Source organism: Uranotaenia lowii, chromosome 1, assembly GCF_029784155.1.
Source record: "Uranotaenia lowii strain MFRU-FL chromosome 1, ASM2978415v1, whole genome shotgun sequence".
NCBI classification, from domain to species: Eukaryota; Metazoa; Arthropoda; class Insecta; order Diptera; family Culicidae; genus Uranotaenia; species Uranotaenia lowii.
Genome location: NC_073691.1, coordinates 159,924,616 through 159,938,668, shown reverse-complemented (window position 1 = coordinate 159,938,668; position 14,053 = coordinate 159,924,616). Strand labels below are relative to the sequence as shown.

The 14,053-nt window shown below is 37.0% G+C and overlaps 1 protein-coding gene across 1 annotated transcript in view; it reads left to right on the top strand.

Moving 5' to 3' along the window:
* LOC129740690 (allatostatin-A receptor-like) overlaps positions 1–14,053 on the top strand; it is a 407,612-nt gene that overhangs the window by 226,125 nt on the left and 167,434 nt on the right. The window contains exon 2 of the mRNA XM_055732449.1: positions 9,553–9,822. Coding sequence (XP_055588424.1) covers positions 9,553–9,822 — 270 coding nt within the window. The remainder of the gene's footprint in view (positions 1–9,552; positions 9,823–14,053) is intronic.

The following is a 14,053-nucleotide window of genomic DNA, read 5'->3' as shown; positions in this document are numbered from 1 at the left end:
TCATTTTTGTCATTTTTGTCATTTTTGTCATTTTTGTCATTTTTGTCATTTTTGTCATTTTTGTCATTTTTGTCATTTTTGTCATTTTTGTCATTTTTGTCATTTTTGTCATTTTTGTCATTTTTGTCATTTTTGTCATTTTTGTCATTTTTTGGAATTTTCGTCATTTTTGTCATTTTTGTCATTTTTGTCATTTTTGTAATTTTTTTCATTTTTGTCATTTTTGGCATTTTTGTCATTTTTGTCATTTTTGTCATTTTTGTCATTTTTGTCATTTTTGTCATTTTTGTCATTTTTGTCATTTTTGTCATTTTTGTCATTTTTGTCATTTTTGTCGTTTTTGTCATTTTTGTCATTTTTGTCATTTTTGTCATTTTTGTCATTTTTGTCATTTTTGTCATTTTTGTCATTTTTGTCATTTTTGTCATTTTTGTCATTTTTGTCATTTTTGTCATTTTTGTCATTTTTGTCATTTTTGTCATTTTTGTCATTTTTGTCATTTTTGTCTTTTTTGTCATTTTTGTCATTTTTGTCATTTTTGTCATTTTTGTCATTTTTGTCATTTTTGTCATTTTTGTCATTTTTGTCATTTTTGTCATTTTTGTCATTTTTGTCATTTTTGTCATTTTTGTCATTTTTGTCATTTTTGTCATTTTTGTCATTTTTGTCATTTTTGTTATTTTAGTCATTTTTGTCATTTTTGTCATTTTTGTCATTTTTGTCATTTTTGTCTGTTTTGTTTTTTCTGTCAGTTTCTCCTGATTAGATTTATTGTCTTTTAGAAATCCTTTGATATTTTTGTTTTGTTTCGGTATCCACCCTTGAAAAAATCAAATAACTTATTTTGCAGTCTAAGGTGGCTCATAGTTTTTACAATGGATGATGTATTTTTGAAAGCAAACTTTGAGTCATTTGTGTATCCTAGTTTTAAATTCGTGATGTCCTCAAAATTCAATTTTGGGCCAATATATTTCTTTCGATATAAACAGCTCTCGAAGATTGAAGCAAGGGTTTTAACGTTTAACTCAAAATTGTATTGCTCTGAGCCATCATAGAAAGAAAACTTTAACTATCAAGTCAACGGATTCCATTTATTTTGTGACACAACAACATGCTAAATGCTTATTTAGCCGCAAAGCGAGAGCTTTATTTAAAAAAAAAACAAGGATAGCTCCAAGCTAAATGACCTTAGAAGGCGGGTTTTGTTTCAAAGGCAGCGCGTTTTTCTCATAACAAAAGTGAAAGAAACAACGTAAACAACGGAAGTAACTGGAAGATTGTAATTAGGTTCGCAAAGAGGTTGCAGTTCTCTACTGTTTGCGATACTTTCGGTGCTGCACAACTGAAAGTGCCAAACCGGACGAAATGAGAAAAACAATTTGTTTGCTCAAACGAGAACCATCGCCATGTATTGGAATCGTACAACAAGCTCTCTCGGTCGTGTAAATAAATATTACATTAGAAACAAGCTAAACGAGACTTCATTTTATTTCTGAGAAACAGGAAATGGAGCGACAATGGCCGATGATGGCGGTGGTAAAGAGCTGAATCCGGATGAAAGGACCCCTTAATAGCTTTTCTGTGAACATGGCGAGGGATCTCGGACTCAGGTTGGCATTGGGCGTTGGGTAAAGAGGATTGCTGAGCTGGGCAGGGAATAAAACTTATCTTCAAATGGAATTCAATGGGAATCACATCGGAGCAACTCGGTGGAAACGTACCAGTTGAGAACCTACACTGCACAAATATCACATCCTAGAATCTGGATCCGGCACACAAAAGTGTGCAGGAAAACGCTCGGAGGCGAAATAATTAAAACTTAGCTCAAGCTGTTTCGGCACAGTAAAAAAAAAATGCGGTGAACGAAAATAGCTGACAAATTGGAAAGCATAGAAGTTCCAGTAATAAGCTGCTTAGGGCGGATTTATCTATAAAAATATATAAAGAGCAAAGAAAATTGCTCATGATGTTTTGATAAGTTGGATTTATTTTGGTGTTCATGTTAAGCGTCACTCAATTTTTGCCATGTGCATAACAGTTAAGTAGAGAAAAAAGAAAACAGGACTGCAGCAGCTTTGGTCCCGAATCGGATGAATGGGCTTAAGTGGTTGGAAAATGAGTGCAACTACTAGAGCTACTAGTTGTTTGTTTTGGTTGCCTCGGGTTTATTTCTATTGCTCTCGCCAAAGTTTCAATTAAAATCAAAACCAGACAGAATTTATGCACCCCAGTAGTGGCTCCAGAGAGTTGTTACTGCTGCTTATGGTAGGTTTCCCGTCGGTCGGTAATGGATTGACCCTGAAACAATGGTTGACACGTGTTTCTGTCTGCATTTTAACATAATTGTTTGGATTTGGAATAATTTCCTGCCTTTTAAAAAATCAGTTTTAGCGAGGAAAATTTCTTGACATGTGCACATCATGAAATGAAATAAGGAGCAAGATAGCAAAAGAGCAAAAGAGCAAAAGAGCAAACGAGCAAACGAGCAAACGAGCAAACGAGCAAACGAGCAAACGAGCAAACGAGCAAACGAGCTAACGAGCAAACGAGCAAACGAGCAAACGAGCAAACGAGCAAAAGAGCAAACGAGCAAACGAGCAAACGAGCAAAAGAGCAAAAGACCAAAAGAGCAAAGGAGCAAAGGAGCAAAAGAGCAAACGAGCAAACGAGCAAACGAGCGAAAGAGCAAAAGAGCAAAAGAGCAAAAGAGCAAAAGAGCAAAAGAGCAAAAGAGCAAAAGAGCAAAAGAGCAAAAGAGCAAAAGAGCAAAAGAGCAAAAGAGCAAAAGAGCAAAAGAGCAAAAGAGCAAAAGAGCAAAAGAGCAAAAGAGCAAAAGAGCAAAAGAGCAAAAGAGCAAAAGAGCAAAAGAGCAAAAGAGCAAAAGAGCAAAAGAGCAAAAGAGCAAAAGAGCAAAAGAGCAAAAGAGCAAAAGAGCAAAAGAGCAAAAGAGCAAAAGAGCAAAAGAGCAAAAGAGCAAAAGAGCAAAAGAGCAAAAGAGCAAAAGAGCAAAAGAGCAAAAGAGCAAAAGAGCAAAAGAGCAAAAGAGCAAAAGAGCAAAAGAGCAAAAGAGCAAAAGAGCAAAAGAGCAAAAGAGCAAAAGAGCAAAAGAGCAAAAGAGCAAAAGAGCAAAAGAGCAAAAGAGCAAAAGAGCAAAAGAGCAAAAGAGCAAAAGAGCAAAAGAGCAAAAGAGCAAAAGAGCAAAAGAGCAAAAGAGCAAAAGAGCAAAAGAGCAAAAGAGCAAACGAGCAAACGAGCAAACGAGCAAACGAGCAAACGAGCAAAAGAGCAAAAGAGCAAAAGAGCAAAAGAGCAAAAGAGCAAAAGAGCAAAAGAGCAAAAGAGCAAAAGAGCAAAAGAGCAAAAGAGCAAAAGAGCAAAAGAGCAAAAGAGCAAAAGAGCAAAAGAGCAAAAGAGCAAAAGAGCAAAAGAGCAAAAGAGCAAAAGAGCAAAAGAGCAAAAGAGCAAAAGAGCAAAAGAGCAAAAGAGCAAAAGAGCAAAAGAGCAAAAGAGCAAAAGAGCAAAAGAGCAAAAGAGCAAAAGAGCAAAAGAGCAAAAGAGCAAAAGAGCAAAAGAGCAAAAGAGCAAAAGAGCAAAAGAGCAAAAGAGCAAAAGAGCAAAAGAGCAAAAGAGCAAAAGAGCAAAAGAGCAAAAGAGCAAAAGAGCAAAAGAGCAAAAGAGCAAAAGAGCAAAAGAGCAAAAGAGCAAAAGAGCAAAAGAGCAAAAGAGCAAAAGAGCAAAAGAGCAAAAGAGCAAAAGAGCAAAAGAGCAAAAGAGCAAAAGAGCAAAAGAGCAAAAGAGCAAAAGAGCAAAAGAGCAAAAGAGCAAAAGAGCAAAAGAGCAAAAGAGCAAAAAAAAAACAAAAGAGCAAAAGAGCAAAAGAGCAAAAGAGCAAAAGAGCAAAAGAGCAAAAGAGCAAAAGAGCAAAAGAGCAAAAGAGCAAAAGAGCAAAAGAGCAAAAGAGCAAAAGAGCAAAAGAGCAAAAGAGCAAAAGAGCAAAAGAGCAAAAGAGCAAAAGAGCAAAAGAGCAAAAGAGCAAAAGAGCAAAAGAGCAAAAGAGCAAAAGAGCAAAAGAGCAAAAGAGCAAAAGAGCAAAAGAGCAAAAGAGCAAAAGAGCAAAAGAGCAAAAGAGCAAAAGAGCAAAAGAGCAAAAGAGCAAAAGAGCAAAAGAGCAAAAGAGCAAAAGAGCAAAAGAGCAAAAGAGCAAAAGAGCAAAAGAACAAAAGAGCAAAAGAGCAAAAGAGCAAAAGAGCAAAAGAGCAAAAGAGCAAAAGAGCAAAAGAGCAATCGAGCAAACGAGCAAACGAGCAAACGAGCAAACGAGCAAACGAGCAAACGAGCAAACGAGCAAACGAGCAAACGAGCAAACGAGCAAACGAGCAAACGAGCAAACGAGCAAACGAGCAAACGAGCAAACGAGCAAACGAGCAAACGAGCAAACGAGCAAACGAGCAAACGAGCAAACGAGCAAACGAGCAAACGAGCAAACGAGCAAACGAGCAAACGAGCAAACGAGCAAACGAGCAAACGAGCAAACGAGCAAACGAGCAAACGAGCAAACGAGCAAACGAGCAAACGAGCAAACGAGCAAACGAGCAAACGAGCAAACGAGCAAACGAGCAAACGAGCAAACGAGCAAACGAGCAAACGAGCAAACGAGCAAACGAGCAAACGAGCAAACGAGCAAACGAGCAAACGAGCAAACGAGCAAACGAGCAAACGAGCAAACGAGCAAACGAGCAAACGAGCAAAAGAGCAAAAGTGCAAAAGAGCAAAAGGAAAGTAAAGCACTAACTTTTTGGTACAAATGGCCATGAAATCTTCATTTGCTTTTGTTTTTAAAATTATAAAAAAAAAAATTCTCAATTACTAATTTTTAAATTTTATTTCATTTCTTATCGAAACCTAACTTGTAAAAGCAATTTTGATACAGTGCCTACTTGCTCTTGTTGCTGTGCCATTCACAAATTTCATCATGTTACCTACCGGTTTTATCAAAGCCGGTCATAAACCCCTCCGGACCACACACAGAGAGCCATTCACTTACATCAAAACCAAATAAGGAACACAGGACGGTCTTGGGGATTAGTCTTGTAATATATTTAACTGCTGCATGCACAATACAAATATCCAACCTGCGTTCAATGGACGTCATTCTGCTTCGGTGGAAATTAAGTACGAACACATTTTACCTGCTCGTAACAGTGTGAATGGAATGGTGGCTCCATAGACCTTATGTTTAATTTGATTTTGTATCTAGTTTTATTGTAATAGATTCGAATCGCAACCTTATTCTGTACAACTTTTAAATTCCAAAACTGGCTACACAATCAAAGTTTTTGATCGATAAAATTAAAGCTACGAAAAGAAATCTACATACGTTTCGCAACTGCTTCCGTCCGCCGTCGATAGATTATTACCTACACCGATTGTATCGAAAGAAGTCAACCAGCTACCGGAACTAATCTGTATTTCCTGCTGCGAATTGGTTTGGCAGGAAGCCAACCAGAAGGAAAGTGAACCGAAACAACAAAGAGATTGACTTTTGATGTGAGCACCCAGCAGATGAACAACAAATATGTAGGAGCCTGCGACGATGGGTGCGTTTTTGTTTTTGGTGGAAAAGCTCGCTCGAAGCCATAATTGTTTAGTTGATGTGATTTCCGCATTCCTTTTTCCTGTTCCGGTACAGATTTCCTTGGGAGGATTGAAATTTTAAACGTTTTAATTTTTTTCAGTATGAACAAACGATCTATTCTTTTAGATTGAATATATTTCTTTTTCCGACTTGCGGTTCCGAAGTTATTCAAGATAAACAAGTGTGACATGACGACGGACGAATAATGACTTTAAAAAAAATTACAGAACCAATTTTCTTGACTTTCTTACATTTTACCAGAAAAACTTTATTCTTGGGATTTGTGACAAATGAATTTTATTACACGGTTAAAGCAAACATATTATAATGTAAGTTAATTTTGGCGAGATCGAAATCTCGTCAAAAGACAAGGTGACAAGTCTCTCGTCATCGGGGAGATTGCAAACCTTTAGTTTTATCAAAGCCAATACTGATGATGAAAATCCTTCATGAACCTCCAACTTCGATAACCATTTGCGAATAGTTTCAATCGAAGGTAGAGCAAAGAACTTACGCATTTGTCTGTAGGCTTTCGAAGAGCAATAATGCAAAATTATTGCCATATTTTTCATTTTGTCGGAGTATCGACAACCACGTAACTTCCTGGTTTTGTTTTGTTGGAGCTCCATTAGTATCGGATCGCTAATTTCACTCGTTTGCTTTTTGAGCTGCTCTTTCAAATTTGACATATCCAAACGTAAAGCTTTCATCTCAATTTTCAAACGGCTTTTTTGTTTTTGATGTTGGCGAAGTTTTTCTTTTAAAATTCTATTTTCTTTTTCAAGAAACACCATTTTTTCCATAGATGTCGTTATTGCTTCCACGCTCAAAGAATAGTCGTGTTCACGACTGAGCGCACCACATTCCTTCTGGTTGTTGGAAGCCTCATGCATTGTCAACAAGTCGTCTTCCACTTCATCACTTATCTCCTCTTCTCGGCCAACATCCAACGCATCAACAAAAAAATCCATGCTTTCTGTTGAACAACATTCATCCACATGATCCGTCTGCATATTTTCCAAAACGGTTGGGGGTAGTAAGGATGGAATTGCATGAAGATATAGACTGCATTTAAAAATACAGTTGGTGAAAATTTAAACTAAAATAAAATACAAAATATTCACCCCTGCGACTTGTTGTCTTCATTTACAAAATCTGTGCCCCGGAAATGAGCAGAACAAATCTGACTGTATTTTGTCAGTGACGGGTTCTGGCAAAAATCTATCCACTTTTCGGAAGCTCTATAAAAAAAAACCATAAAATTTTCGTTGGTAAGGTCATGGATTGATGATGAAAGTTATAACTATCTTACCTGTTTTTTGCAAATATGTTGTAAAACGAAAATGATGTGAATGCGGTTTTTACATTGGGACAGTCTAGAACTGCACATCGTCTCCCCATTCTTGCAAACTATTTTCTTTCTTCGCAACTATCCCTTGTTTTGATTCGCCTAACGTCGTATTTATTTTCTTTTTCAAAAGTATGCTTACTGTGATATATTGTGTTTTCTCTGTTGTGAAATATTTTTGTCTCAGGCAACTTTGGTTATTTTCGTTTATATTTCTACGTTTAGTATGAACTTTGGCCACATGAAGGCGTGCATGTCATGTCTCCCATTTTTTTTGGGAGTGAGGTATATTGATTATTATTATATTTGGTTAAAGTTAAAGAGACTATAGTAAACAAAGAGGCGCCATCCGATCCCTTTCAAAATAATGAGCTTGCAACCCTGCTGTAGAGCTGCCTTTAAGACTGCTTGGTTTTGCTCGATTGGAACGACACTGCCAGAAATTCAAAAATTATATCGTGACATTTCGTCTCTTCGTTTACTTTAGGGAAACTTGGTAAAAAAGGTGACGCGAAGATTACTTTTTTGATATCGATTTTACCCGATCATTTCTCAATAGTGCTATTGTGTTGCCGATTATTGCTTCATTTTTTAGGATTTGCATGATTTTTCGAGGCTCAGTTTGACAACCTGTTAAGCCATTGAATTTCCTAGATTTTTGAAAATATTCCTGATTTTGCCTGATGTTTTAAAATGTGATAAAAAATGAGTAGAAAGGAACTAAGATTTCTGAGAATTTGGTAGGTTCTTGAATTTGCAGACGCAGATCTGATCGTTCACTGATGTTTCCCTGATTGCTATAAACTCATGCTGAGTTTATTGATATTTATAATTCCTATGCTCTGCAAATCAAGCTCTCGTACTTAGCTATGATTGTTTCTGAATTTACCATTAAGAAATCGCTCTGCAAAAATTGCAATACAAGTTTTAATAGATTCGTGATTAAGTTATGCGGGGGAGTCATACATACGGCCGGTGCTCTCGATCTTCTATGCTGATTTCGTTGTTGATTTGGATAACAAGATTATCAAACAAGATACAATGGAAAAAATCGACTTAAAAGGTACACATATTCAACAAATTGAAACAATTTAACAAAAAAAACGGAAATTGTTAACTCAATGGTGTCAAAAATTGCAAAGACAAACCAGCCAAAGGCTGAAAGTGTCTATAATAAAGACAAAACAAGTAGACTGCGATAAGTGAGAAGTTTAGTTTTGAATGTTAAGGTATTCTTTGGAAAATTTCTAAAGATATTATAAAAAAAAATTAGTCATGTTAATTTTGGAAGTGTATGCTTTTTCGAGATGAATTGTACTGAATGCAATGAATTTTTTGTATATATTGATTGGAATATGTCGTCTTTGTTTAATTGAATATACACTCTTTTCAGGGAAGAATCTGGACCTTAAACAAAATGGCAAAAGTTTTATCACCGTAATTTATGTTTTTTACATTAAATTATAGGCCTTATCGGTGAAAAGTGATGTCCTTTTTAGTAGGGATATCTAAAGATTAAGGAATTTTATAGATGGATAAAAGGTTACATGAAATGAAAGATGGTAAAAATGAGAGGGTAGTTTTTATATAGAAGCATTTTCATCACACATCAAATTTTTGTTCCGCACATGCTATAATTACAAAGAAATATCTGCTTCGAAACAGAAAGGCTTTTATGGTTTGCGTTACGAATTTTCGTTGGATCGGGAGGACCAACATGAAAAGTGTTCTGAAGGTTCACTTTATGAATTTTCGTTGGATCGGGAGGACCAACATGAAGAGTGTTCTGAAGATTTACTTTGTGATTTTCGTTGGATTGGGAGGACCAACGTGAAAAGTGTTCTGAAGGTTCACTTTATGAAATTTCGTTGGATCGAGAGGACGAACATGAAAAATGTTTTGAAGGTGCACTTTATGAATTTTCGTTGGATTAGGAGGACCAACAAGAAAAGTGTTCTTAAGGTTCACTTTATGAATTTTCGTTGGATCGGGAGGACCAACATGAAAAGTGTTCGGAAGGTTCACTTTATAAAGTTTCGTTGGATCGGGAGGACCAACATAAAGAATGTTCTGAAGATGCACTTTTTGAATTTTCGTTGGATCGGGAGGACCAACATGAATAGTGTTCTGAAGGTTCACTTTGTGATTTTCGTTGGAGCGGGAGGACCAACATGAAAAGTGTTCTGAAGGTTCACTTTATGAATTTTCGTTGGATCGGGAGGACCAACATGAAGAGTGTTCTGAAGATTTACTTTGTGATTTTCGTTGAATTGGGAGGACCAACGTAAAAAGTGTTCTAAAGGTTCACTTTATGAAATTTCGTTGGTTCGAGAGGACGAACATGAAAAATGTTCTGAAGGTACACTTTATGAATTTTCGTTGGATTAGGAGGACCAACAAGAAAAGTGTTCTTAAGGTTCATTTTATAAATTTTCGATGGATCGGGAGGACCAACATGAAAAGCCAGACCAAAACCAAACCAAACCAAACCGAACCAAACTTAACCAAAAAAAACAATGTTTGTACAATACTCTTATTTTTTTCTCTATCCGCTCCTTCCCATTTGCAGAAGTTCCAGTACCAAGGCCGGAATCTGGCCTCCTGCACCTTCCTCGAGAACGAGCAGTTCAGCCGCGTTGCCTTCCACATAGCGTTCTTTTCCAGCTCCTACGTGGTCCCTCTGGTGCTGATCGTGGCCCTGTACGTGAGCATGCTGTCCCGGCTGTGGCGAAGTTCCGTCGGAGGACGTTCGGCCGACTCGCAGAAGAGCAAGAAGCGCGTCACCCGGCTGGTGGTGGTGGTCGTTGCAGCATTTGCCTCTCTCTGGTTTCCAATACAGGTGAGTTCCCGGGGGTTGGGGTCAGTGGTTGTACTTAATCTTTTCTTTGTATATCCCAAATGAAAAATGTAGATTAAATTATGTAATTTAATCTATCATGTTTCTTATACCACAGAGTACAGACGTACAAAATCGACGAAAAAATCTCAAATAAAACATTGTTAAATATGAAATCGACAACATCTATTTGATGCTACCTAGATACATAAATGTTAATAAAGGCAACTCTCGGCGGGGTCTGATTTCATCTTTATGTTTTTTCCTCGCTGCAGTGGCAGCCGAATTAACTTACAGCTTGGTATTAAAGTATGGATCACCATAAATCTGGACGCATTAAAACGCGGGTCTATATCGGAGCTATGTAAACGAAATAAATATGTTTTGTACCTAAAATGTAGGGTTTTTATTGCACTTTAAAGGAAAAGTAATAAAAAAAAATATTCCGATTTTGGTGAATTTTCGAACTTTTCGTCGAGTTCCACTCATCATATTTTGGACACCCAGTTCGCTGACCTCAGCGGCCATTTTGTTTCACAATCTCTTTATCTCTGTTGCATCCCGAGTCGTCATACTATTCTTCTTCATCTTCTTCTTGGCAATTGCCCTAAATTTTTCGATAGGGCGGAATTGAGGGCAGTTGGGTGGCTTTATGTAATTTTCGACAAAATCCACCCGTTGTCCAGATACCACTGTAGTACCTCTTTGCTGTAGTGGCAGCTTGCCAAATCTGGTGAAAACTTTACTGGTCCTTTGTGAAATATAATTTACGGGAAAAAACGTTTTTCAGGCACTCCTCCTTGTACATTTCGGAGTCCATGGTCTTGTTTTTCACAAAAACCGGGCTTTTTCGTCCGCAGCCGCATATACCTTGCCAGATCAAACATTTTCTTGCAAACTTATCGGCAAAAACGAATTTGAATTTGGCGGGGACATCACCCCGATCAGTGGCTTTATAAAATTTTGGGCCAAGAAGCTGCCCAAAATCCATCTTTATATACATTTCGTCATTCATGAGGATGCATCTGTCGTACTTCGTTAGAACCTTGTTGTATAACTTCCGGGCACACCATTTGGTTACTACATTCTGCTTCAATGTCCAGTTTGGTTGCTTACTGGCCCGATTAGATCGTATTGCCGACAATATTCGGCATTGAATTTCTTGGCGATGTCAAAGTCCGACTGCCCTGGGTTTACCTTGATCGTTCTCAACACCTTCAAATGCAGTTTCCGATTCTTAGGTCCACTATAGCGCTTTGAATGAACCTGCTGATCGATAGTATGCATCTCACGGAAACGTTTGAGAACGCTGTACACGGTCAATTTGACCATCTTTACAGATTCCGCGATTTTTTAACCCTATCACGACACCCAATGACGTGGGTGTCTAAAATTAATTTTCGTCTCGCGGCTTCCATCACGTCTAACTGTTTTGAAACAAAACGAATCATAATGAAATATTCAGCACTGATAGAGGAAGCATTTCCGAACAAAGCACTGTCAAAATATTCTAGATCCAACTACTAGAAGCGCTATGGTATAACAGTGCGTTCTATTATTAAACATGTTAGGAATTTTAATTTTTTTTCGATTCTGTGAGCTCTCGAAGTTTTATTTTTATTTTTTCCAGCAACCATAATGGTTGATGAATGATGATTGCATTATTGAGATATGATCTGGTAAAATTAATAGCTTAAAAACCAATATTTTAACCATATTGTGAGCCTCTTTTTAACTGCCAGTCAAAATTTTAGGTAAAATGTGTATGAAATACTATCTTAAAATGAATGCGCCTCATCAAATCTGATGGTCAATCATGATGAAATTGATGAAAAATATGCCTGAAGAAATATTTTCCAATGCTTGCATTGTGAATTCATCAACATGGCGTCATTTTTTGCCCTTCGATTTTGCAACCAACATGGCGTTATTCAATTCAATGCTCAATAGCCTATTTATGGTCAGAAATATGGCTAATTAGTTTTATTATGAATGAATGATGACCCCAAAAAAAGCTACGATTTGACGTTTCTCTTGCAAGCCAACACATTACACGCTTTGGATGAGTTCCTCATTTCTGAGTTGATAATCATTAGTACAGTAAATAAGGACAGACGTTTTGAATAAAAAGGGATTGGTTGTGAATAACCCGTGGAATAAATCATGAGTTGAAGTCGAACTTCGTTGTCGTTGTCTTCGATTTCAAGATGGCGACTTCTGCTGAACTTTAAAATGTTGTAAATGACTTCACATGAAACACCATCAATATGGGTATTGGGTGAATGAACTTAACGAGTAGCAGTCAAATTTCGCTTTCAGCACCATTTTGAAATCCAAGATGGCGGCATCAGCTTAACTTTTAATGCTGTAAATGACAAAAAGTCGCATTAAACAACCACTATATTGTATTGGGTGTATTGGGTGAAAAGGCTAAACTAGAAGAAGTCGATTCCTTTTCTTTCCGATGCCATCTTGAAATCCAAGATGGTGGCGTCCGCTGAACTTTGAAATGCTTCTAATCACTGAAAATCGTATGAAAGGCCCACAATATTGGTATTTGGTGAAAGGGCTAAACTAGAAGAAGTCGAATTCCGCTAACGGACGTCATCTCGAAATCCAAGATGGCGGCTTCCTCTGAACTTTAAAATGCTATACACATATTGAAGGGAATTTTATGCGATTTTCAGTGATTATCGCATAAAATTCGCTTCAATATGGGTATAAGTTGAAAAGGATCAACGAGTAGAAAACAAATTTCGATATCAGGCGTCAACTTGAAATCCAAATGGCGGTTTCCACCGAACATTAAAATTATTGAAATCACTGAAGTCACTTGTTATTCCCACAATATGGTCATTGGCTAAAATGGCTTAATCAGTTTAAGAGGAATTCCTCTATCAGATGCCATCTTGAAAACCAAGATGGCGACTTTCGCTGAACCTTAAAATGCTGTCAATAACTAAAAATCGCATGAAACAATATGGGTATTGGCTAAAGGGCTAAACTAGAAAAGTCAAATTTCGCTTCTAGGTGCATCTCGAAATCCAAGATGGCGGCTTCCACTGAATTTTAAAATGCTGTTAATCACTAAAACTCGCATGAAACTCCCAAAATATGGGTATTGGGTGAAAGGACCAAACGAGTAGAAGTCGAAGTTTTCTATCAAACGCCATCTTGAAATCCTATATGACGGCTTCCACTGAACTTGAAAATGATTTAAATCACTGAAAACCGCATGAAATCACCACATTATGGGTATTGAGTGAAAAGACTAAACTAGAAGAAGTCGAATTTTGCTATCTGACGCCATCATCAATCCAAGATGGTAGCTTTCGCTATTCTATTCAAAGCTGTAAATAACTGAAAATCTCATGATACATACACAATACGGGGTATTGGGTGAAAGGGCAACACGTTTATAGTCAAAATCATCTTGAAAGCCAAGATGGCGGCTGCCGCTCAATTTGAAAATACTATAAATGACTGATAATCGCATAAAACCCCCACAATATGGGTATAGTTCATTTTTTTTATTATGTTTCTGATGCATTTAGCACTTTTTTTGTTTTGTTTATAGTTTTCGATTTTTGTTTGCCATATTTGCTATTTATGTCATACTACTATGCCACATGTGCCAAAGTGGATGTTGCCAAAATCGAATGTTGCCAAAAACGAACGGAGTCTGTATTGTGGTGGATTTATGGGATTTTCAGTCAATTACAGCATTTCAGAGAAACGCGAAAAGAGATATTCAACTTCTATCGTTTAGTCTTTTTAATCAATACAATATATTTTGGGGGTTTCATGCTATTTTCATTCATTTACAGTATTTTTAAGTTCTGTTGAAGCCACCATCTTGGATTTCAAGAAAGCGCCAGAATGCAAAAATCAACTTCTTATAGCTTATTTCAAATAACAAATACCCATATTTTGGAGGTTTCATGCGATATTCAATTAATTATAGCATTTTTAAAGTTTATCGAAAGCCGCCATCTTGGATTTCAAGATGGCGTCAGATAGCGAAACTCCACTTCTACTCGTTTAGCCTTTTCACCCAATACCAATATTGTTGGGGTTTCATATGATTTTAAGTCATTTATAACATTTCAAAGTTCAGCGGAAACCGCCATCTTGAATTTGGATGGCGTCAAATAACGTAATTCGACTTTTACTGGTTCATCTCTTTCAACTTATACCCATATTGTGAGGGTTTGAGGCGATTTTCAGTCATTTA